Here is a 26,750-nt window from a genome sequence, read left to right as displayed (position 1 = left end):
CTGATTTCAGAAGAGCAAGCGATTGAGAAAAGGTTGCAATGCTAACATGTAAATTAACTGAATAGAGTAATTGTGTCATTCGGGCGTGATCTCGAATTTTGATTCAGCATAGAGATCGAAGACGACTTCACTAATACTGAAAGTTTGTGTCTATCTAATTCTTCAAGCAACAAGAAATTGAACTTGTTTTTGATTCACCTGAATGAACGTAATTACCGAGAACCACGGTTTAGTAGATAATTCAACATGACGCCTTTGAGAGCACACACACACACACACACACACACATACCTACAGACACATATATGCACATCCACGCATACACTGATATGTGTGTGTGTATACACTTATTTATGCATGTATATGCATATATGTATGTGGTCGCACGCATATACATACACGTATATGTAAGTGAAAATTAGCTACAAAAAATAACTCAGAGTTTCCAGCAAACTTAATACGGACAATTAAGAGGAATATATCCATACCTTATATCAAACAAGATAAAGGTTTGATTTATTGATATTGTATTTTCTGAAAAATAATAGGAAACAAGTACCTCGTGACACATTTACACACTCCATGGGCGGCTTAGATAATCTCAATAATCAAGCATTTTCCAAAACTGGCAATTCCTTTGCGAAAATACAGTCTCATTGGTGGCAGATGAAAGAACATTTCTGTACATACGCGAATTACTACTTTAAATAGGCGTCAGTCGCACAGTGGGTGAGATAGGGAGAGAGATGGGGTAGGTGAGAGAGAAAGAAAGAAAGAGAGGAAAGGACTGAATGAGACAGAAAGAGAAACATAGAACAGATTTAGGTGAACAGAATTATTAACAAGTGCTTAGTATTGGGCAAAGTGACACCGCATGGTTCAGTGGTTAAAGCGTTGGGTTCACAATCAAGAGGTTAACCCCTGTCAACTCTGAATCAGGCAGATCCTACGGATCTTTTCGGCATTATTTTTTCTAGCGGTGTCATATGAAATTGTCACCCATAATTATGACCCTATTATCGATCTATTGCAGTTCAATGTTTTAGGGTTAGAGTTAGTTAGGTTTAGGGTTAGGGGTGGGGGGAAGGGTATCTTTTTTTCTTCACAAATGTAAATAAACCCAATCTGTTTCTTAAATGAGGGACATATTCATACGGCACAAAATGTTTTTTTTTACCTCAATAGACGTCAGTGATTGGCTGAAATTACAGAAATTGAAGGAAAAAATCAACAAATATCTTACAAACTATAGAATTTTCTCAATAAAGCCAAGAGAAAAAGATGTTTTATAAACACATTCTACCAGTATACGAAGTTTAAAATTTTTTTAGTTACCTAGAAATTATGTTAAAAACTGCCGTTCAAACCGAAAAGATCCGATCCTACTGTCAGAGGCATTTAAATTTCATCAAATTATACTTTCTTTTCTCTCTTTCTCTCTCCCCTCTCTCTCTCCTTGTTTGTAATGAGATCCAATGTGTCATTCGAGTTTTTTTTTTTTCGGGTCTGCGTGAATTATAGGATTTGAGGGCGATAATTTGTTTAAGATCGGTTAACTACCTTAGCAAGCCCATCGCTGAAGCGAGGGAATGAGTAAGTCTGCGAGAGATAATAAAAGATGATTGATGAATGAGCGGAAGGGAAAGGAAAAAGAATACAAAAAAATAAAAGAGGATTGGTACGAAGTGAGGGAGGTAAGAGAAATACAATCGAGAAACAAGAGGGGGGGGGGCTACAGAGAGAAACAAGAGAAGGAGGGGAGGAGGAGGAGGGAAAGTGAGGAAGGAAATACAGGGAAAAGGAGAGACGTGTGTGTACGTGTGTGAAAGAAGAAAAGAGTGAGAGTGAGTGAGAAAAGGAAAGAAAATACAGTCAGGTTGTGAAAAAAAAGTCAGTGTGTGTATATGTGTATGTTACTGTGTTTCGAAGATAACACTATGTAGAAGGAATTGGTAACATGAAGTCTTATTTGCAGCAGCTTACATACGTCATTATTATTATTATTATTATTATTATTATTATTATCAGTAGTAGTAGTAGTAGTAGTAGTAGCTACATTCTGTTGCAGCAATTGTCAACGGAGAGATGGAGGCAAGGAGGAGTTCATAACAAACTACTCGATAATGTCAATGATAAAAGAGCGGTGAAAAAAAATAATAAAGGATGAACACTTGCTTGATATGTGTATGTGTGTGCGTATGTATGTGTGTGTGAGAGAGAGAGAAAAAGACAGAGATAAGGAGAGACAAAGGGAGAGAGAGAAGGTGTATGCGTATTTGGGGTGTTTACTAGTTGTATACATGTGTGCATGTACCTAAGGAATTTTAGTTGTATGAGAATATATATATATATATATATATATATATATATGTGTGTGTGTTTACAGACACTAACACATCACGCGCCCACACGCGTCTCTCTCCCTTTCTCTCTCTCTCCCTCCCCCTCTCTCTCTCTCTCTCTATATATATATATATATAATACATTCATTGATACACTTGCACTCTACACATATACACACTCACTAAGAGGAAGTGAGAGAGAGAGCGATAGATTCATACATAAATACACACACACACACACATATATATATATATGTGTGTGTATGTATGTATATGTATATTTATAAATACGTAAATGCACATTTGTGTGTGAATCCGTAGTTGTCTGAATTAGTATACGCATCTGAGTTTGTGTTTGCGTGTGTGTGTTCGGATATGTGTCTGTATGGGCGACAGAGAGAAAGAAAGAATGAAAAAAAGAAGGAAAGAAAGAAACAAATTAAGGACTAAGAGTCGGAGAGACACAAAGAGAGCAAAAGTAAACAAAAAGAGAAAAAAAAAGCGGAAATGGGAAGCGGTTGGTAGCTTTTAAAAGAAACTGAAAGATGGAGGATGGTGTGTTTTCTAAGCAAGCGACGTCACTAAAGAAGTGGGAGTTACAATAAAAATTTGAAAGAAAATACACAGAGCTATAAACAAAAATAGTGCAACAAAAGCTGAAACACAGGATAAAAAAGCTGCTGTGGGGCGGGGTGTAAGTGAGAAAGGGAGGCCACAAAAGCGAGAGGGAAACGGAGGAAGAGGTATTATATGAAGTGGGTTCTTTAGCATAATGAAGAAAGGAGGGAGGTGTAAACAAAAGTAAAATGAAGATGAGTCGTGAGAGCGAATTAGTATAAATTAACATACGGTGTGTATAGAATGTGAATCCTATACGAGAGAGAGAGAGACAAGAAAGAGCAAAAAAATGGGAGATTAGAATGGATGAGGTTTCAAAGAGAAGTGAGGAGTAAAGGGCAAGGGGAAGAGAGGAAGATAGACTAATAGAAAGGTGGGTGATGATACTAGTGTAGATTTCATTAAAAGGAAGGCAATCTAAAGTTACAGAATGATAACGGAACGTAACAGACACACGCACACTCGCTCTAACATGCACGTCCCCACACACATTTGTGCGTGTATAATAAAAATAATTATAATTCTTTCTAATATGACCACCAGTAGTGAAATTTATCGAAGGCATCAAGTCGATCACACCAACTTGATGGTCCATTGGTAACAAAAAGCGGCGAGCTGGCAGAAACGTTAGCACGCCGGGCGAAATGCTTAGCAGTATTTCGTCTGCCACTACGTCCTGAGTTCAAATTCCGCCGAGGTCGACTTTGCCTTTCATCCTTTCGGAGTCGATTAAATAACTACCAGTTATGCACTGGGGTCGATATAATCAACTCAATCCGTTTCTCTGTCCTTGTTTGTCCTCTCTCTGTTTAGCCCCTTGTGGGTAGTAAAGAAATAGGTCCATTGGTAACTTAATTTATCGGCCCTATAATGATGAAAGTAACGTTGATATTAGCGAGATTTGAAAGCAGAAAGTAAAGATCGGGATAAAAGCTTCATAGTATATTTGTCTAGTAATCATAATTCTTTGTACTATAGACAGAATTGCCCGAAATTGTGGTGGGAGGTGGATAGTCGGTTACAAAAAATCCAGTTGACTCTGAAAGGATGAAAGTCAAAGTTGGCCTCCGCGTCATTTGAACTTAGAATGTGAAAACGAAAGAAATGCCACTAAGCATTTTGTCCAGTATGCTAGCGATTCTGGCAGAATGATAATAAATGGATTGCGAAAGAGCAGCAGATGAAGTGCTGGAAAACTACAATTCCTTAAATTTCGTGTTTGCGAGGATTTGAACATGAAATCTGTAAAGTGTATACGTTTAGTTTGACAACTGGGACGTTAGGGACACGTTAGTGTTGAATGAAATGGTGGCATTTAAAAGATTTAGATTAATTGATATCGTCGTTGCAAGTAGAAGGAAAACACGTGACTTCTAAACGACATTTAGTCTAGAAATGTCTATATAAAGGAGAAGGCAGAAACTAAACAGCAGCGGAGCACAAATCTCCGACGATGAGCATGAAAGAGAAATAAATTGAGAGAGTAGCAATATCTTGGTGTTTTACGATTAGGCCAGATGATGAACACCAAGATGAAGGGCAGGATTTCAGCAGAATATATCAGAAGAATGAAGAAGCTTTATAAATTTAAACTGAATGGAGAAAATCTGATGAGAGCCATCGACAGAGACTGATGAGAGGCATGGACAGTATGGTATTGCGCAGGAGTTGTGGAATGGTCAAAGGAGAACCTGGTCAGCATGTACAAAAAAAATTAGGAAGATAATGACTATGTATGGGTCCCTTCATACTAGGAAAAACCGTTTTAAGACAATAAGGAAAGTGGAAGAGTATTGCTTGGAATAGATAATGTGGTGAAGGACATCAAGACCTTGCAGCATATCTGAGAAATAGAGATGAAACATTTTGTATGCTGTACTGAGTGAGAATAATGATCAGTGACAACGGGGTGAAATACTCCAAGAGTACAAAATGACGACTAAGAAAAAAATAAATAAAAAGATATCAAATGGAAAGAGAAAGTCCTACAGGGCGAGTTTTTCCAAATAGTAGATAAAGCTGGTGAAAAAAAAATTGAGATGATTAAGATATGAATCTTTAAAGGAGACAGAAGAACTGATCCTTGCTGTTCAAGATCAAGCTTTGTGCACATTTCAATCAAGTGTAGCACTGATATTTGACTAGAATCTCATTTGTGCAAGTTATCTAAAAAAATCCTCTGAGTCTCTTAAACATATAATTAGTAGACGCTAAAAAACTTGCCCAAAATAGTATTTTATATTAAAATCAAATTGTTACATATAAAGCAAAATTTGTTATTTAGAAAATGGCTGCTCGCATCGCTAATTAAAATTAAGGTTATTATAATTTCGCGGCTTACTGCTTCAAGCATGCTTCCATTCGTTATAGTAATATACTTTTTTTACGTAGTAATCATCCTGACGGATTTTTCTTCAGTTACGATGAACGTGTTTATGGTTGTAGTTCAGAAGAATATAATGGTGACACTGCCACCCTTCTTGTTGTTGCTGTTGCTGATGACGTTGAAAAGTGTTAGAATGTAAACAAACACGGTCTAAACAAAGAAATCAATGGAAGAAAAATCTCGAAGAAAAAAAAATTAAAATGAAAAGTAATTAATGGAAAAGAAAACCAGTAATGGGAACTATTTCAATAGCAACAAAAATATTCAGTCGCAGCTTAGGAATGCGTTGATAGCAAAATGCATGTAAACGCACAAATGCTCACACATATATGCACATTCATACCTATAAGCACACACACACACACCACACACACACACACACACACACACACATATATATATATATAAATATATACACACACATGAATACATGTTATATATGTTTGTATTTACACCTCTATGCATATGCACACACGCACATACATACATACATACATACATACACACATACATACTTACATGTGTGTGTATGTATTTGTGTGTGTGTGTGTGTGTGTAAAGAGTGAGAGAGAGAGAGAGAAAGAGTGAGAGGAACAGATAAATAGGTTGACAATATGTGATAAATACACCGTAAAATATACAAGGAAACAATCAAGTCTGCACTAGCGTTTTTCGAGCTTTTTCAAGCTGTCTCACAGAAATATATATCGATATACTATTTGACTAACTTATAACCTGGCACAGAGAATTTGTGAAAGTCTGTCAACTATACATATATGATTAGAATCACACATTTTGGAAAAGCCAGCTTGATTATAGCATCATAGATATCAAAATGATCAGGTCTTCGTATGAAGATTGATATGACGTAATTCACTCATCAACTGACAAATTACAAAAAAAAAAAAAACTTAGAGGATTTCCAGAGAATTTCACTATAAACATAGGAACTACTCTCATTTCTTCCGTCTTCTGCAACTTACAAACGCAATTTATTGTTTTACGTAAGTAAATAAAAAGGAGACTGTGTGTATAGCAATGTTACATTGACTATGGATATAATTATCTGTGGAGAAGCCATTTCTCAAATACCATATCTTAGCTCAATATTGCGAAAGATGTGAGCGAGATATTGAGCTAATGTGCGAGTTGCTTCTGAAAACTATTTGGCTATTTTTCCAGTAAGATGATCGATCGCAAGCAAGTCATTTAAGTTGTCACCGAAAGTTTTGTGAGAGCTTTGAAGATTTGGATGTTTTGTGTGCGTATGTGGTTGGTTTGAGTGTATTGTGCGTGTGTTTGATGTGTGCGTGTACGTTCTATCATATAATTTCTATATCTGAATGATCTAAAGTTAATGTATCTTAGTAATTCATTGGTATGTATGTAGTTTCTTTCCAAATCACATTCCATAAAAGTGTTTGTTCAACCTTTACGCCGATCCAGCTCAAGAGAGCAAAGGACTAGAGATAGTTTAGCTAAGGCAAGTTTTCTCTCAGTCTCTGTTCATAAGTCGATCATGCACCGAATGTGGAGCATTCCATAGGAATATTTCCGTTTCAAATGTTTGAAAGAACTACTAATCTCTATATTCCTTCTGTCTGTCTGTCTGCTGGTGTGTCTCTCTGTCCCTCTTCCTCTTTTCCTCTCTTTCCATATATGTAGCTGTATGTATGTGCACGTGAGTATGTTTGTGTGTGGGTGTGATATATAGTGTGTGTGAAATAGTTTTATGCGTGCGTGTGTGAACACACACACACTCATACACGCATAAACACATACAAACACACACACATATATGCACACACTCACATATAGGAGCACTCCGTCGGTTACGACGACGAGGGTCCCAGCTGATACGATCAACGGAACAGCTTGCTCGTGAAATTAACGTGCAAGTGACTGAGCAATCCACAGACATGTGTACCCCTAACGTAGTTCTCAGGGAGATTCAGCGTGACAAAGAGTGTGACAAGGCCGGCCCTTTGAAATACAAATACAACTCATTTTTGCCGGCTGAGTGGACTGGAGCAACGCGAAATAATCGTTAGCACGGTGGACCAAATGCTTGGCGGTATTTCGTTACGTTCTGAGTTCGAATTCCGCCGAGGTCGACTTTGCCTTTCATCCTTTCGGATTCGATAAATTAAGTAACAGTTGCATACTGGGGTCGACCTAATCAACTGGACCCCCGCTCCAAAAATTTCGGGCCTTGTGCCTAGAGTAGAAAAGGTTATTATTATTATTATTATTATTATTATTATTATTATTATTATTATTATTATTATTATTTGTCGTGATGGTGGTGGTGGTGGTGGTAGTAGTAGTAGTAGTTAGTAGTTTTATGCGTAGGTTGTTTGTATGATTGTACTGATTCCCTTAGCGTCTGCATGCTTCTTCAATATGTTCTATGAAAATGTTACTTGTCTCCAGACACGAACGTTAGCATAAACACACGCAAACACACAGATACACTGATTCAGATATTTCGCGCGCGCTCCTGTTTACAAAACGCTCCAGTGTTACTGTTACGTACAAAGGCGTACAACTACTTGTGGAATCAGAGAAAATAATATCCTTTTAATCGTTACCGCCAATAACGTACATACGCGCACGTGTACGTGTGTGTATGTATGTGTGTATGTTTGTGTGTGTGTGTGTGTGTGTGTGTGTGTATGTGTGTGTGTGTGCGTGCATGTGTTTGTATGTGTATGGAAGCTAAGAGAGAGAAAGACAGACAGACAGAGACAGAGAGAGGCATACAGAGCGAGAGAGAGAAAGAGACCGAGAGAGATAGGTGGGTAGATAGATAGATAGATAGATAGATAGAGAGAGATAGAGATAGAGATATAGATAGATAGATAGATAGATAGATAGATTGTTTCTTATTAGCCACACAGGGCTGCACACAGATAGAACAAATTACAAGGTAGAGCTTTTCCTTTGAAGGTATTAAAAAAAAAAAAAAAAAAGGAAGGGGGAGGTTCGATCAAAAGGGATCGTAAAAGGAGAGAAAGAGGACAAAAATAAGGGGGGTTAAAAAAAAAAAAAAAAAAAGGGGGGGGGGGAGGAAAAAAATGTCATAGGGATCGTTATCACAGAATGTCCAATATGAAGTGTAAAGGGGAGGACAGGTGAGTTTACCCGTGGAAAGAAAAGCCTGCGGAAAAGACCACGGTACCTCGGTCAATGAAGTCACATTTTATATTTCTTTTTTTTTTTTTTTTTTTGCAAATAAGCAACTCTCTTTTTCGATTTCGGGTTCATAGGACTATGCCAGGTGGCTTCGTCATTCATACGTGCCATTCTTGCTACATTCACCCATCTTTTTTTAAAAATTCGCTAGACAAAACTTGCCTCTCTACTCTCACTTTCCTTTTCAAGTGGTACTTGAAGAAGTTGATGAGAGATTGACCAGAGAGGAAAGTGTTTGTCTCCAATCCTTCAGACGCGTCCACCAGATACATTCTTTCGCCATAGCCACAAGGATGATGAAATAGCTCTTCCTTCCGTTTGAAGGAAGGAGGCGTGACAATATTGACGATAGACTCAGCTGATAAACCGACTCGTCCCACACGTGACAGCAGTTGTTCGACATAAGCCCACAGGTCGGAAATTGTGGACACTGAACGAGTGCGTGCAGAACGGTTTCGTCGCTCTGACCGCTCTCGGGCAGGTCGGCCCCGTGTTTCTCGAGCCGTGTCTGTAGAGCTTATCCGAAAGGGTAGCGCTTCTCGGTAGCACTGCCAGGCCAGGATCTCTGGAAGTTGTCCATGGGCCCTGGCCCGAAAGTCGTCCCGAACAGGCGGGTCAGGTAGTACTCCTCGTCGACGTCCAGGTTCGCCCCGAGCTCGTCGTCGTACTCCCCTCCACTAACCCCTATAGAATGCTTGGTTGTGTTGAAGTACTTAGGTCGACCCAGGACGGCAGAGTTGCTTGAGAGCAACGCGGCACTCGCGGTGCCATTCGCCCTTCCTCGGCCTCTTTTTGATCCACGACTGCAGTTCGGTCATGGAGACGAGCTGCGGGAAGGTGCCTCACAAACGGCGACCACACCTGTTCACCGTCGTCTACATAGAGCCAGAGATGTCGCAGTCTCAGCGCGTGTCTGCGCATCATCAACCACGGCATGCCAGCCCTCCTTTTAACGGGTGTTGACAGCAAATGGATCGCCTGACCATGGGACGCATCCTTCCACAAGAAGCGAAAGAGGATGCGTTGTAGTTTGGTGATGGTAGGGTCGGGACAAGGTACGACGGTCAGATAGATAGATAGATAGATAGATAGATAGATAGATACATGCATACATACATACATACATACATACATACATACATACATACATACATACATACATACATACATATTTTAAATGGGCATTCGTTTATGTATTTGTTTTGCAAAATCATGATGTGAAATCGTGTTGAAACAGTTATTGTTATACTTTGGGACGGTCATTTATTATCTTTTTATTGCCAACTGAACACACGCCCTGTATATTCGGTCTTCACTTCAAATTAATTTATTGTTGCCATCTTAGTGTCCTTTGGATATCTTTCCTCGCATATCCTGTGGTCTCTTCAGACACTCTTTCCATACCACGTGTCTCCCCCTGTTCTATTTAATTGTTCTGTCATAGAAACAATAATAAACCTGAAGTGAAGAACTAATATATATGTGTGTGTGTGTATTTGACGGGAAAATTGGCCCTCCCTAAATAAAACAATAAACGGATATAGACATTAAGATGTGCGGATCTAAATAATCCTAGCGATTACTTGGTAACACTCCAATGTATATGAAGCAAGCAAGATACTCACGAGCAATATATAGATACACCTAATCTATCCCTAGTTAATATGGCAGTCAATATCATGTGAGATATATAAAATGGCATTAAGCATCTTGTAAATTCACGTAGGTAGCAATAAGACATTGCATATATAACGCTATGAATCAGCAGTATCGCCCTGCATTGCTCGGGTATGTTTCGACCCTTTAAAATTGAAATTTTTGAAAAGTAAAACTTTTGCATTATTTAGCTTGTTATTCTGTTTAAGTGAACATTTTTTTGGTTGAAATACACCGAAAAATGGCGACACAGCGGTGAAAAAATCGTAAAAAATAGGGATTTTCATAGAAAAAAAGCACCTTTTTGATGAAAATAATTTTTGGTGTTAACATGGCCCGATTTGAATTTTTTCTTCTACGGAAGGAAGAGCAAGCCTTCTATTATACTTTCAATTTTGGTCAACTTGCGCCGTAGGGTCTCGGAGAAGATAGTGTTAGTTGAATGCTACCAAACCTGCCATACACAAACAACTTCAGCTTTATATATAGAGAGATTAACGGAATCACAATGGACAGATCAATTTTTCCAACACACGTTTCCATAGCGTGGTCAATTGTCTAATGATGATTACTATGACATCATACGGAAATTTATATTATCTCAATATCCTGATATTTCATTAGAATATATTGAGCATTTTACCAGCAAAAAGACATGTTTTATCTTTGTTAGTAAAAGGCTCAATATTCTTTCCTACTCTAGGCACAAGGCCTGAAATATTGGGGAGTGGGCCAGTCGATTAGATCGAACTCACTATGAAACCGGTACTTAATTTATTAACCCCGAAAAGATGAAAGGCAAAGTCGACCACGGCGGAATTTGAACTCAGAACGTAACGACAGACGAAATACCACTAAGCATTTCGCCCGGCATGCTAACGCATTTGCCAGCTCGCCGCCTTGTAAAAGGCTCAGTATTGCTTGATGAAGCGGCGAGATATTTTAAGAATGTAAAGTTACATAATAATTTTTGATATTATTGAAATTTTAATAAGTCAACACGCTATGAAAACGAGTGTAGCAAAAAATTATGGCATACATATAGCTACGCACGCGTACTCATATATACATACATATGTACATGTATAAATCAACCAAAATTGTGAGGATGATCCGGTTCTTGACTGAGGATAAAAGGCTTCGAATGAGCCGTGCTTGTTTTTTTTGTATCGTCTATCTGGATGTTTTGTTGCCCCTTCTTGTATCACCTAGTTGTCCGGATGTTTTGCGTTCTTGTCCCATTTTGTATTATATATATATATATATATATATATATATAAGAGGAAAAAAAATCTATCAGAAAGGAACTCTATCTCTCTTAAAAAATATCTTATGATAAGCATAACAAATGCGCAACCGGTAAAAAGAATTTTCACCTAATTAAATTACTTAAATTACTTAAATTATTTTGTCAGCATTTTCTTCATTTCCCCTTTATATATATATATATACTATTGAAAGTTATTCACTTAGATTCTGTTGAACATATATAAGAAGTGGTCGTTAACTTTCATGTAGACGATAGAGCTGTTTTCTGCTAGGTGCGAATATGAAAAGATTGTTCTTGCTCCCCACTCCTGGTGTACCAAAATATAACTGACTGTGTGAGAAACAGTCCTCTTCTATTTGCAAACCAGCAACTTTCAAAGTGTCACCTTGGGACATAATACTGGACATCACAAAATATCAAATGAAGTTTCTTGCAAATCTTCTGTGATTAAATCATTCACCTCATTTCAAACTTGCTGAGCTCCTCGCTAACCATTGAGTCAACGTGGTCTTCAATATCAACCAATGCAGAATTATATATGTCATCGTTCAATGCTATTTCCCTCCCAGGGTATCTTAAATGTGTTTGATATTTGCAGTCTTCTGATAAATCATTCTTATATTTGTGCCACAACGCTAATGGATTACTTACTTCACAGTTCAAGAGAAGAATTTCAGAAAGATCTCTCAAAGAAATAGGTGTGCGTACCTCAGCCATTGTTTTATGTCATCTTTTAACAAATTTAAGGTTAAACAGGCTTCTCTATAAGTAGGGACTGTTTGACCGTCAGTCGTTCTTAGGAAGGAGAAGGAAGTCGGCCTTCTTACTTCATGAAAGAGTAGCCTCAAAGCGAAACATTCAAAGTGACCCGGATGCACAGAGTAAATTCTTCCGATTGTCGAATCAAACAATTTTATACTTGAATGACCCTTTACGTCGGCTCCTCTTTTTCTTATAACAATATGAAGTATTAGAGGTTATTACAGTTACACACACGCACGCACGCACGTACACACACACATACACACACACACAACGATACATGTTATTATGTGTGTCGTTATATTACACATATTGCATACCTACAGAAGAGTGCCCCACCGAATTTATCTCTCCCTTCTACACATATAAATATCGAACAAATGCAAAATCATACTTATTAAATAATACTTACAGCAATATGAAGTAATGGAGCTCATTACAGTTATACACTCCCATACACTCACATGTCATATAACGTGTCGTTATGTTACGCATATGGCATATCTACAGAAGAGTACCCCACCGTATTGTGAAATAGAATGAAGAAATATAATAGCTTTATAAAAATTTCCCCTAGGCAAGTTATTCAAATCGTGCAAACGTGCCCTTGTACAGCCACTACAGGTTCTTTTCTAGAGTTTCCTTACAAATGGCAAGCTGCCAAGTAAATTGAAGGCGGGAATAATATATCCAATCCATAAAGAAGGAAACAGAAGAGATACCAAAAATTATAGGCTTATGTCTCTGACTTCGCATATCAGCCATGTCATGGAACGAATACTCAGAGGGAAACTAATCGCATTTCTCGAAGAAAACGACTAGCTGAGTGATGCCCAACATGGTTTTCGACCAGGTAGGAGCTGCCTGACACAGTTCCTACAACACTATGATTGGGTATTGAAGCAGTTACTCGACAACTGAAATGTGGATGTAATATACTTTGACTTCGAAAAAGCTTTTGATGAAGTTGATCATGGTATGATATACCACAAACTCCGCGATTTTGGCGTAGCTCGAAAATTTGGAGATTGGTAACATGACTTTCTGAAAGACAGAAGTCAGGCAGTGGTGGCCAATGGAACTACCTTAAGGGAAACACAAATAGTGAGTGATGTTCCACGGGATAATCTCTTGGGACCGCTGCTTTCCATAATGGCCCTCTCAGAAATGCCCCCAGCTGCTCGGATAGCCACCCTTGCTAGCTACGCAGTCGATACGAAAGTCTCGCTGAAAATACAAAACCCTAGCGATGTTGCACGCCTGCAGCAAGAGTTGGACGCAATTTACAGATGAGCTGAGGACAACAATATGCAGTTTAATGCTGGAGAATTCCAAGCCTTGAGCTACCAGCAACCAAAACTGAATGAAAAATGTACAGGGTACACTGACACGGGGGGGGGGGTAATTACAATCCTGGAACCCAAATCAGTGCGTGACCTGGGTATCAACATCAGTGATGATACCTGTTTCCAAGTACACATTACCAAGATGGCGACTAAGTGCAGACGGCTGGATGGATGGATCCTGAGAACCTTGAGAACTAGAGAGAAAGAAACCATGATGATCCTCTGGAGGATATTCATTCTCAGCCGCCTGGACTACTGCTCCTAACTATGGTCACCCCACAGTGTAATATTAACAACGGAACTTGAAGCAATCCAGCAAAGATTTACAAGGAAGACCGTGTCATTGCAACAGCTCAGCTACTGGGAAAGGGTAAAACAGACTCTTCTCCTTGGACTGAAGGCGGGAGAGATTTGCAGTAATATACATTTGGAAGATCCTGGAAGGGATTGTGCTAAATTTTGGCATTGAAACCTTCACAAGTGCCAGACCGGATAGCCACTGCATAGGGCCAAAAATCCCAGCAGTGCCGTCGTGCTTCAGGACCAGTTACTGCAACAGCCTGGGTTTCAAGGGCCTACAGCTCTTTAATATTCTCCCAATGATCCTGAGGGACCTACACAAAGTGGATATAGGTGTTTTCAAAACAAAACTGAATTTCTTCCTATCGAGAGTCCGAGAGGAACCTACCTCGCAGCTAGAGGTGACATCAAACTCCCTTATTCACCAAATGTCACATATCAGAGGAGACTATCAATAATAACGGTGTAGCAAGACAGCAGTGACCCAGCATGGCCGCAGCTTTGAGCTGAAACCGACAAGAAGAAAAAAGTGGTTTGTTAATCCGATAAAAAATGATCTTCCTTAAACCCTTCCTTCATTTATTGTTAAGTTAGAAGTGGCATATAAAAATTAATATCCTTAGAGCTTTCATTTATTTTTGAAATGCGATTTTGTACGTGCTGGAAAAGGGCCAGTAGGTCCCTTCAGAGGGTCGGTAGAGACTCGGGACCACTTACATTGTCTTCGTCGGGAAATTGTATACAAAAATCAGCTTTTAGCTTTCATATCCATGCTGTAGTTTTCTTCCTATTGGCGGACACACACACACACACACACACACACACACACATATATATATATACACACATATACTTTATTTGTGGGTTAAGAAGTCGACCAGAAGTTTCCAATATTTATCCACCACTCCTCATTATTCGATTTTAACGCATATATATTAATATGAAAACGGTTAACGAAAAGGAAGCAAGCCATTGAGTTTGGAGAGACGCCAGCACCTTCCACCCTTTCAAATAAGATTAACATTCTAGTGGAACAGGCTTTTTCTAGGAATACTTAGATATTCCACTTGTATATCAACGGAGACTATCGTTGAACCTGTTATAAAAAATATAACGAGCGGGTCATATTCCGAGAATAATGTATGGGGAACCTGAAGTCCTTGCCAATGTTAAGCAGTGGTTTTGAGTAACAATGCTGAAAGTTAACAATCCTGAGATTTCAAATCATTAACTCATATTCTGGCTGCGTAAAAATTATCCTTCAGAAATTAGGCTTGCTGACGTAACAGATACCTTCTTTGCTAATGTAAAAAAATAATATTGCACAACGCCCAAGCAACTGCAATAGTTAGCAAGGTGCGAGCAGTTGTTTTCGATAGAGAGATAGCAAGAAGAAACGTGGAAACAGCATAAATATAAGAAAACGGAGAGCGAGGGTTCTAAATAATGCTGATATCTATAAGCCTCAAGTGGATTTGAATGAAGTTATGGTTGGACATCTATAATCAATAACGACGAAGCTTCCCGGTTGGAAATATTAGAGCTGCTACACTTGCTTGAGATGCTAAATGTAATATTTCCTATGCAGAGACCTAGAAGAGCCCGGTTATTCTCCGGTAACATCAACGTAACCCGGTATCATTAGAAGGAGCGATACTCTGAGACGATTTCGAAATCGTGATCCCTGGTGGATTATTGATTTTGCGAAAATTATTTCTAATATATAACGAAATATATTAGATGTTGCTACACATCGCTAGTCTCAATGCGCTTCGCATTATTTTAGCCTTCAAATGACACCACCCCATTGGCTAGGCGAGCAAGCCAACAGAAGACAGAGTGAGAGAAAGTTGTGGCGAAAGAGTACAGCAGGGATCGCCACTACTCCCTCGTGGAGGTTTAGGTGTTTTCGCTCAATAAACATTCACAACGCCCAGTCTGGGAATCAAAACCGCGATCCTACGACCGCGAGACCGCTACCCTAACCACTGGGTCATTGCGCCTCCATATATATATATATATATATGTATATATGTATGCGTGAGAATATGCGCATACACAGATAATACGTATATATATTCAGATGAAAACTGAAAAAGAATAGCGTACTTACAATTGTGTTATACATACATATTTTCTCTCTTCTCTCTCTCTCTCTCTCGCTATATATATATATATATATATATATATATATATATATATACTTTATTAAAGCAGCAGAAAATTCAACAAAACCTGTTATATATATATATATATATATATACCTCCCTGATTTATATATACCTCTTTATTCATAATTCATCAAAATATCACTTCATGCCACGGAATATGCTATAGACCACAATAAACGCTAAGCCCAGTCTATAATTAAGATGTTAGTCTACCGCAGGAGAGGCAGAAGATACATTTTCCTCACTCCTACTCTATTTCTTATTCCTTTCAATGTAGCTGTTCCTTGTTATTTATTTATTTCTCTTTTCCCATACCAACACATCTCGTCTGTTTTTCTACCATGTTCGAACGAGAGAAAACTGAATCGATGTTGTCAATTAATTCTACTTAGACGTAATTGCAATTTAATAACAATAAAACTATCTCCACAATTCCTTATATGCGAATGTATTTCCCCACTCCTTTTGTTTATAATTATCGTTCATCAATCTATAAAACAAATGATTCATGACAATGAAATTATATGGTAAATGGAAACCTTTTTTCAGAAGAAATAAATAAGAAAACAAAATCAAATACGCAAATTCGGGAAAGTGTTTAGAAAGAGAAATCACATTGATGGCTGTTATTATTATTATTATTATTATTATTATTATCATTATCATTATATCTATTATCATTATATTTATGTATTTATACATTTCTATTTGTAAGAGACTTCTGTGTTGAGGCGGATTTTTGTTTAGCTTCTCTAGTGGAAGATATGACCAAAGAAAATCTGCTGCTATTGTAATCTAACAGATCAATTAGTTAGGGGTACAATTAACAGTTTTGGTGTGTGCACAGATATATACGCACACATATGTACATACATATATATATGTATAAGTATATAATATTTGACAGTGTGTAGTGCACACACACACACACACATACATATATATAAATGTTTATAATTATGTATGCCTGAGCGTATGCATTTGTGTATTTGCGTATATGCGTGTCTGTGTGTGCGTGCGTACGTATGTGTGTGTTTGTGTGTATGTGTGTGTGTGTGTGTGTGGTGTGTGAATGTGTACACACGCAGAGTGAGTAAAGAGAAGAGAATGGACAGACTGAAAGATCGAAAGAAGCAGAGAGGTTCCTCTGGTTTTACTATGGTTAATAAGACGCTGAGTATACCATAAACTGGTATACATATTTACAAACGCGTATTTTTGATCACACACAATGCTACACTATTTAGATAATACCGTATTTACACTCTTGTAATCTTACCTTACGCCGCTACACAAATCTCTGGTTTATGGGCCTTTGACATTGTATATACAAATATGTCTATGATATGTAATTTTGTATATTCTCTTTACTCTTTTACTCTTTTACTTGTTTCAGTCATTTGACTGCGGCCATGCTGGAGCACCGCCTTTAGTCGAGCAAATCGACCCCGGGACTTATTCTTTGTAAGCCCAGTACTTATTCTATCGGTCTCTTTTGCCGAACCGCTAAGTGACGGGGACGTACACACACCAGCATCGGTTGTCAAGCAATGCTAGGGGGACAAACACAGACACATAAATACACACACACACATATACATATATATACATATATACGACAGGCTTCTTTCAGTTTCCGTCTACCAAATCCACTCACAAGGCATTGGTCGGTCCGGGGCTATAGCAGAAGACACTTGCCCAAGATGCCACGCAGTGGGGCTGAACCCGGAACCATGCGGTTGGTTAGCAAGCTACTTACCACACAGCCACTCCTGCGCCTATCTTCATATCTCTTAACTCTACAAAGCTGTATTGTTTCATTAATTTCTGTATCATAATAGTAAGGAAGAAATGTTTATCTGAAAGTAACCAACTGGACATTATCAAAAGCAAGTGCAAGAACATTTACAGACATATGGTAAAAGAAATGAGGAGTCTAAAGTGAATTTCACTTTAGACTTTCTCGGCGTTAAAGACTGTGTATACTATCTTGCGAAAGGTTTGATTATGGATCACTTGACCATAGAAGTTTCATATTTCATAAATTTCCATTATAATAAGCAGCTGATTTTCCCAGAATTTTCGAATGTTTTTCGAAGAAACATAATTACACAATTATGTTAAATAACATATAGACTTCGTACATTTATATCGTTACTTTTTCGACTAAAATTCGAAAAACAAAAGAGAATGTGTTTTTTTATGTGTGGTTTCGTTTAAAGAGTAATGAATACGTTAGGAATATGCAATGATAGCCAGGACAGATTCATTGAAAAACAAAACAAAGAAGAAAAAAAACGAGAAAACTGTGAATTATTTACGAGATATATTGAGAAAACCTCAGGCAGATGAGGCTCGAGTTAAATGTCTTCAATAATTTCATCAATTCCTAAAGATTCTTTTTCTAGTCTCCATTATATTCATTTTCGCACATTATTCCTTCAATCACGTGACATGATTAACCCTTTTAAACATTATGGTTAAGCAATGACTTCTGCCAACATAACTCTTGCATATCAGAGATTATCCAAATGAAAGAAATCATTGATAATCTGTATCAGATTAATGGACAAGACCGGTACTTAGGCTGAATAATTCATCTTTTTTATATAATATCATGAGCCGAGTTCCTGTTCAAAGAGGCTTATTTTCATGGATTTAGTTGTGAGGGATATTAGTTATAGATATATTTAAAAATTGCTATTGATTGATAAAATCTATACAGCTCTAACTATTACTTACTGATTCAGTTTTGAATTCCTATCCCACTAAGGGCAAATCTGCCGTTGATGCTACTCGGAGCAATAAAATTGTATCAGCTAAATTCTATGATCGATATAATCGTCTGGTCCCTATCAGCAATTTTGAAGCAATGTTAAAGAAATTAATGATTCTCTACCTCTCACCTTTTCCTATGAAAAACTGTTAACGGTTGATTTATGGTTAGTGGGGCAAAGAAGAAACTAATAGTAAAAGTATGAGAACACACCTGAGTTCTTCAAATTTATAGAAGGACGGTGCAATCTGTAATAATTTGGGGATTGAATTTGCTCGTATGTATTTTCTGCTAATGAATAAATATGCGCTTGTGAATGTGTGGAAGAAAATTGTTATTATACTGTAACCCTAACATATCTAATTGATCTGCAACGAACCCCTTCTGAGGGAAAAAACATGGCACTTTGCCATTATTAATTTTACACTTCAATAATATGAACAATAACAACAATAGCAACAACAGTAGCAAAAACAACAACAACAACAATAATAGTAATGATAATAATAATAATAATAATATAATAATAATAATAATAATAATAATAATAATAATAACGATAACAACAACAATAACAATAATAATGATAATAATGAAAATAATAATAATAATAATAATAATATAATAATAATAATAATAATAATGATAATAATAGTTTCTGTCCTTTATGATGTTATTGTTGTAAATAGTTTAAATAAAACATAAATGCCAAAACGGTAAAATAAGTTTTGTTCTTATTTCATCATTTCCAGTTTTTCAAGTGAATACTTCTTTGACATTTTCAATCAAAACTAAAGAATACGTTTAATTGAAATTCTTGTAAAACATTCAGAGACTCTCCAAACAAACAAATAATCTCGAGCACATGCACACACTCACGCACGCACATACACAGGCGTGCACACACACACACACACACACACACATGCACGCACGCACGAACACGCACCAACATGCAGGTACGCAAATGTACACCAAAGCACACCTATGCATATGCACATACATTAGTTTCGATATTTTAGAAAGGTGTGCCGTGTATATTTTTTATAATTGCTTTCAAATTTGAATGAAATTTAATAAAAGGTGCTTTTTTATTTATATTATCTAATTTTATTTACAATCCTGTTTGGCTGAAAATTGTTTCATATATATATATGTATGTATAAATAGACACATTAATGAAAGCAAATAATAAAATGCCCTCGAGGCAATATTTTCCTTCGAAACGAATATTTGTTTTGTTTCGTGTACACACACATACATTCAAACACACAAACACACACACTCATATATATATATATATATATATATATATATAAATATCAATATCATATTATATATATATATATATATATTATATATATATATATATATATATAAATATCAATATCAATATATATATATATATATATATATACTAAGCAATAAAGGGTTAGCAACGAATTAAATATTAAATAAATTCTTATGCTTTCCTAAAAACTTGATTTCGAAACGTACGTCCGTAGATAACTTAAAATTGTATGATAGATTGCCGTCAATTCATTCTCTCTTACCTGTTTGTGTCTGCCTTCCAATTGCTGTTTTTACTGATATTTCCCTTTTTAGTAGAAGAAATAGCTATAACTCTTTGACTGCTATTTCTAAATTCGGTATGTGGTAAGGCAATTCGTTGCTAAACCCTTTATTGCTTAGTATTACTTAAATTTTCCTCGAATGAGGCTTTTACATGCCGAAGACTACTTGGTGTAATTGATAATTATTCCAAATTAATTAATTTCACCCTTCATTATTACGGATAACCATATTTTATCTCAGTAGATGACCACAGCATCTTGTTTTGGCTACACGCGGGTGGGAAGGGGCTGGTGACACAATCTTTCCATTCACACATTGAATTTGGTGATACTAGTTGCGGATTCTAGCTCGCTCTGATACTGAGTTGAGTTGGTGCCTTCTAGTATCTTAAAATTCAATATATAATCATTTATGATTATAGTATTCTACTTGAAGAGAAAAGAAGTTCTTGGTAAGATAGAATTATTTAATATTTAATTCTTATGCTTTCCTAAAAACTTGATTTCGAAACGTACGTCCGTAGATAACTTAAAATTGTATGATAGATTGCCGTCAATTCATTCTCTCTTACCTGTTTGTGTCTGCCTTCCAATTGCTGTTTTTACTGAGATCTCCCTTTTTAGTAGAAGAAATAGCTATAACTCTTTGACTGCTATTTCTAAATTCGGTATGTGGTAAGGCAATTCGTTGCTAAACCCTTTATTGCTTAGTATTACTTAAATTTTCCTCGAATGAGGCTTTTACATGCCGAAGACTACTTGGTGTAATTGATAATTATTCCAAATTAATTAATTTCACCCTTCATTATTACGGATATATATATATATATATATGTGTGTGTGTGTGTGTGTGTGTGTGTGTGTGTGTGTATGTGTTTGTTTGTGTGTAATTGAATGTGTATATATATATATATGTTTACATATATATATGAATGTATATGTGTGCCTGTGAGTGCGTGTGCGCGTGTGTGTTCGTAAGTAATGACGGGAAATATTATAAATTTAATATTCATTTTCATATGAAATTTGGCACGCAACCCTTTGAATTCTTAACACAAACCCAACCGATGTGGACCTCAGATTTCAACTGTGCTTTTTGACATTGTATATTAGTTTAATTTCAGTAAGATCAGTCGAGAAAAGGGATTATAATACACAATAGAATTAAAAATAATAGGCCATATCTTTCTCCCCTGATATTGCTATTTAGTAATTTCTAAACCGAAACTTCCCAAAACTTGACGTAAATGTGATGTAAAGAACCTTATCATTTGAGTAACACGTATAGTTCAGGAGGATATTTACTCTTTTACCTGGGGTTATTTATGTAAAATAAGAAAACAATAATTAATATAATTTATGCCTTCTCTCATTAATGGGAAATTATCTCACAGTTATTGAAATAATTGGAACGAAGCCGGATTTTGTATCCTCTTATCTAAAATGTAACAGAAATGGGAAATTGTTGTTGAGATTACAAATAATAAAGCAACAAAACAGCTGTCTTTTACTAGATATTTGCTAATTCCAACCGCCACAAGATATAAATGTGTTGTGCAAATGAAATATATTAAGTGACGGTGACTTGCTGCCAGAATCGTTAGCATCTCGGACAAAATAATTAGCAACACTTACTTCCGATTCATTGCATTTTGAATTCAAATCCCTCCAAGAACAAATTTGCGTTTCAAACCTAATTGGTAGAGAAGGGGATCCATTTGCTGTATTCCTTCCAAATTTCAGGCCTTCATTTCTACAACGACCCGGGGGCCCCTTTCATGCGAATTGTTGTGACCTCCTTACTTATACTTGTGCAAGTCTGAGATACACATCCACACTCACGCACGGACGGACAAGTACACACCCGCACGGACGGACAAGTACACACCCGCACGCATAAACACACATTCACAGAGGAACACGGGAACACACAGCCATAAACACACACTCACACACGCACAGACACACACGCACAGACATACACATATACACACACGACGCGTACACACATACATCCGCAAACACACGCGCACATACGTACAGATATATGTGCAGGCATACGCACTACGCATACACACTCATTACGCATACACACACACATACGCAGGTACACCTGCACACATACACACACACGTACATGCGCTGGCACACGCGCACACCAGAATGTACAAAAACGGACACAAGGACACATAAGCACACACATAAGAACAAAAGCACAGATACGTACTCACACATACTGGAATTCACTCATATTCCCACGGTCAGACATACACGCACCCTAACGTACTCAACCACACAAACACTGGACCGCACATATGCACAAGTGCAACACACACTTCCTCCCACACCCATGTATGCATGCAGATACTGACACTCACATATAGATGCTTACACACACACACACACCTACTCTCTTCTCTTCTCCCTCCCCACATAAAGGAACTACACCTTAGACCCATAAATCTTCAGCAGATATAAGACAGACCCCCACCAACCCTCCAAAAAATAGACAAATGAATGAACCCTTAAAGAGGGCACGGATGGCTAGTACACACACAAACACACACATAAACTCACAAGCACATATACGAGCAGTCACGCGTGTGTGCACACACACCGCCATACACAGGTGCACACGCACGTACACTCGCGCACGTACACACACATACACACCACACACACACAAAATTTTCATTTATTCTCACTCTTATACACACTTAAGTAAGTCCAATTCTCAGACAACCGCACAGACCTTGTAGCGAGCGGAGGGGTGTCACCGAGTCACTGAAATGGTAGCGAACAGCGACAAAAGAACTTTCATGAAGAAATAAATAACCGATCAGATGTTTAACGACTGATTTGTTAGTTGGTTTGATATTTAACCCATTGGCTATCAATAAAGAATTGCAATGGAGCCTGAGCGTATATTATCATTATTGGCGTCATGATTCTCGAAGGAAGGCGGTGAGCTGGCAGAAACGTTAGCGGTGTTTCGTCTGTCTTTACGTTCTGAGTTCATATTCTGCCCAGGTCGACATTGCCTTTCATCCTTTCGGGGTCGTTAACTTAAGTACCAGTTGCGTACTGGCGTCGGTCTAATCAACTGGCCCCTCACCCAAAATTTCGGGCCTTGTAGCAAAGAAAAGAATGATTCTCCCAAGGCACAATATAGAGAAAGCTTAAAAAAACTGATGTAAAAATCCCATCAGCGCTCAAGATTTCTTAAACCTAATTTCGAATCTTAACATTGCTGCTTCACTTATATCTTGTTAAATAAGCTCCAGCGTAAATGACACTATACTGCTCCTTTTTTTCTTCATGAGAAATATAAATATCTCTCACACAATTTGTTTCTTTTACACAAATTCATTGTTTTTGATAGCACATATTTTTGGTGATCATATTTTGATAGTAATTGTGGGCGCCACTATCACACATCTCATCGATTATATTCGACGTAAGCTTATTTTATAGGCCCCAGAATATCGAAAGACCAAGTCGTCATGGGTATAATCTGAATTCGGCAAACAGAACAAAAAAGAAAAAACATACCTAAATCCAGAATATAACGGTACTGAACTAAGATCTGACGCTCTCCGATTATTATTATCCAACACTAACGATCTTTCATTTCACCACCATTATTGCTCAAATGTTCAGTATTATTATGTTTGCGTTGGTGAACACAAAATCGCATTCCGCTACTGTTTATCTTGCAATTAATCATTTCTCATTGTTGCTCTGCTCTATATAGCTGTCTTTTAGACGTAGACGATATGTTTTCGTCCTCAGGTCATCCATCATTTTACCAACTTATTTCATCTTTTCTTTTCGCCTCCTGACAATCATTACTTCCTTAAGAGTTACTCATTATTCATTGTATCTTGAATTCAGTTCTTTCCACTATTCCTTCCTTTAAACCACACTCTCTTCATATCTATCTATCTATCTATCTATCTATCTATCTATCTATCTATCTATCTATCTACTATCTATCTATCTATCTATCTATCTATATATATATATATATATATATTATATATATATATATATATATATATATATATATATCGACATGTACATATAAAAACAACATATACTAATGTGTATTCATTCATACACACATACATACATACATACATACATACACACACACACAGACACATATATAAGTATGTATATACGTAAAAGTAGAACGTTGGAATGAATGCTCAACTCCGCATTGGTGGATAAATACTTTCTTCATTTGGGAATTATGTATGTATACATATGTACTCACACATACTCACACCAACATATGCACATATATCAATAGAAGTATATAAATTGATATTGATATTTATCTTACCATTCAATCGATTGAACATGGGATACAGAATGATACAGCAAACCGCAAAATACGTACAGTATTTCACCTTTGTTTAACTGTACTTCTATTTCACACCGAGTTTCATACGACATTTACTAGGTAATTTTTATTTCTTTATTGTCCACAAAGGGGGCTAAACATAGAGGGGACACACAGGGATAGACAAAGGGAATACATCGACCCCAGTGCGTAACTGCGTAACTGGTACTTATTTCATCGACCCCGAAAGGATGATAGGCAAAATCGACATCGGCGGAATTTGATTTCAGAACGTAACGACAGACGAAATACGGCTAAGCACTTTAATCGGCGTGCTAACGCTTCTGCCAGTCCGAGTTAACAATTGATGATTTGAATTGAACTCTCCTTTCCCCTTCATGGTATCTAAAATTACTATACTATCTTAGTTACTGGAATTTGTAGAATTGGTAGCAATTCTATAACATGTTAGAATAAGGACCAAATTATAATACCAGCATTTCCCCTTTCTCTCAGACATGTTTACTTTCCCCACGCACACAGCGCACAAAACAACATACATACACACACGCACAAATACAGACACACACACAGGCACACACCCACTCACGCAAACGCACACACAAATATGCAAACGTTATTCCCACACATATTCACACACATGAATGTTATATGTAAAATCTTACGGGCAAACACACACACATATACATACCCCCAGTTTTTCCGCAAGAGTCCACTATCTACAGAGCTCCCTATTTAACAAGTATTCGTTCAAATACACTCACACACATATACACACACATGAACACACACACACACTGCATTATAAATCTCTGAAGTGTATCCAAAATTAAGCCCTCAATATACACATAGAAATCTAATACATATTAAGTCGTTATTAATATACATATCTGTAATAGCATGTATATATACCCCGTCAATGAGCAAATGAAAGAAACAAGAGAGAGAGAGACAGACAGACAGACAGACATACAGACAGACAGACAGAGATAGAAAGAAAGGAGGAGAAAGCAGAAAGGCAATTTTATGTGTATATTGGTCTCACGTTTTTCCAACTCTATTTTATCTTCCACAGCTGCTTACGAGAAACTATTTCATCGACTGCCAAACCACGTGGTAACGTTACAACATAACCTGAAAATACCAGGTGTCAGCGTTGAAGAATGTGCACGGCGCTGCATTCTCGAGACCAGATTTAATTGCAGGGGCTTTGACTATGAACGTAAACTGAAAAACTGCTGGTTAACTGAGGCCACACCTGAAAGCGTCAAAGGGGTACAAGTATTTGCCAACGCTGATTATTACGAACGCATTCCAGGTAAGATTAACTTTTTCATATAAATCCATCGATTCATCGATCCATTTATCTATCTTTCTCTCTCTTTCTATCTCTCTATCAGCTTTCTGACTATTTGTCTAAGCAGTTCACATACACATATACATTCACAAGCACGAAATAGTTCCTGGTTCAGTCCCACCGAGTGACACATTGGGCTTGCGTCTTCATTTGTAGCCTTGTGAATGGATTTGGTAGACAGAAACTGAAAGAAGCCAGCACATTTATATATATATAATACAAAATGAGACAAAAACGCAAAACATATAGACAGTTTGATGATAAAAAAAAGGACAACAAAACATCCAGGTAGACGATACAAAGTGCTGATAGAAAGAAAGAAAAGAGTCGTACAAGATTTAGATAAATATATACTTACATATAAGAGACCAAATTGTATGTATGCCGCTCTCTCTCTCTCTCTCTCTCTCTCTCTCTATATATATATATATATATATATATATATATATATATATATATATAGTTAATCCAAACAAGAAAGCACAAAAAAACGCAACAACGCGAGGACGTGGAACAAGTATACTATTATTGGACGCTCAGAAAAAAAGGAAAGAAGGAGGGTTTAACGTTTCGAGCAGAACTCTTCGTCAGAAACATAGGAAAAGCAAATATCCAAAGAGGGGAAGAC

At 37.2% G+C, this 26,750-nt stretch overlaps 1 protein-coding gene across 3 annotated transcripts in view; it reads left to right on the top strand.

The window, feature by feature from the left end:
- The window catches only part of LOC115213528, a 498,605-nt gene that overhangs the window by 77,151 nt on the left and 394,704 nt on the right, over positions 1–26,750 (top strand). For all 3 annotated transcript variants that reach the window (XM_036500732.1, XM_036500730.1, XM_029782551.2), the window contains exon 2: positions 25,841–26,083. In XM_036500732.1, coding sequence (XP_036356625.1) covers positions 25,841–26,083 — 243 coding nt within the window. The remainder of the gene's footprint in view (positions 1–25,840; positions 26,084–26,750) is intronic.

This window comes from Octopus sinensis, linkage group LG1, assembly GCF_006345805.1.
Source record: "Octopus sinensis linkage group LG1, ASM634580v1, whole genome shotgun sequence".
NCBI classification, from domain to species: Eukaryota; Metazoa; Mollusca; class Cephalopoda; order Octopoda; family Octopodidae; genus Octopus; species Octopus sinensis.
The sequence above is the reverse complement of the archived record's forward strand: the minus strand, read 5'-3'. Positions and strand labels throughout refer to the sequence as shown.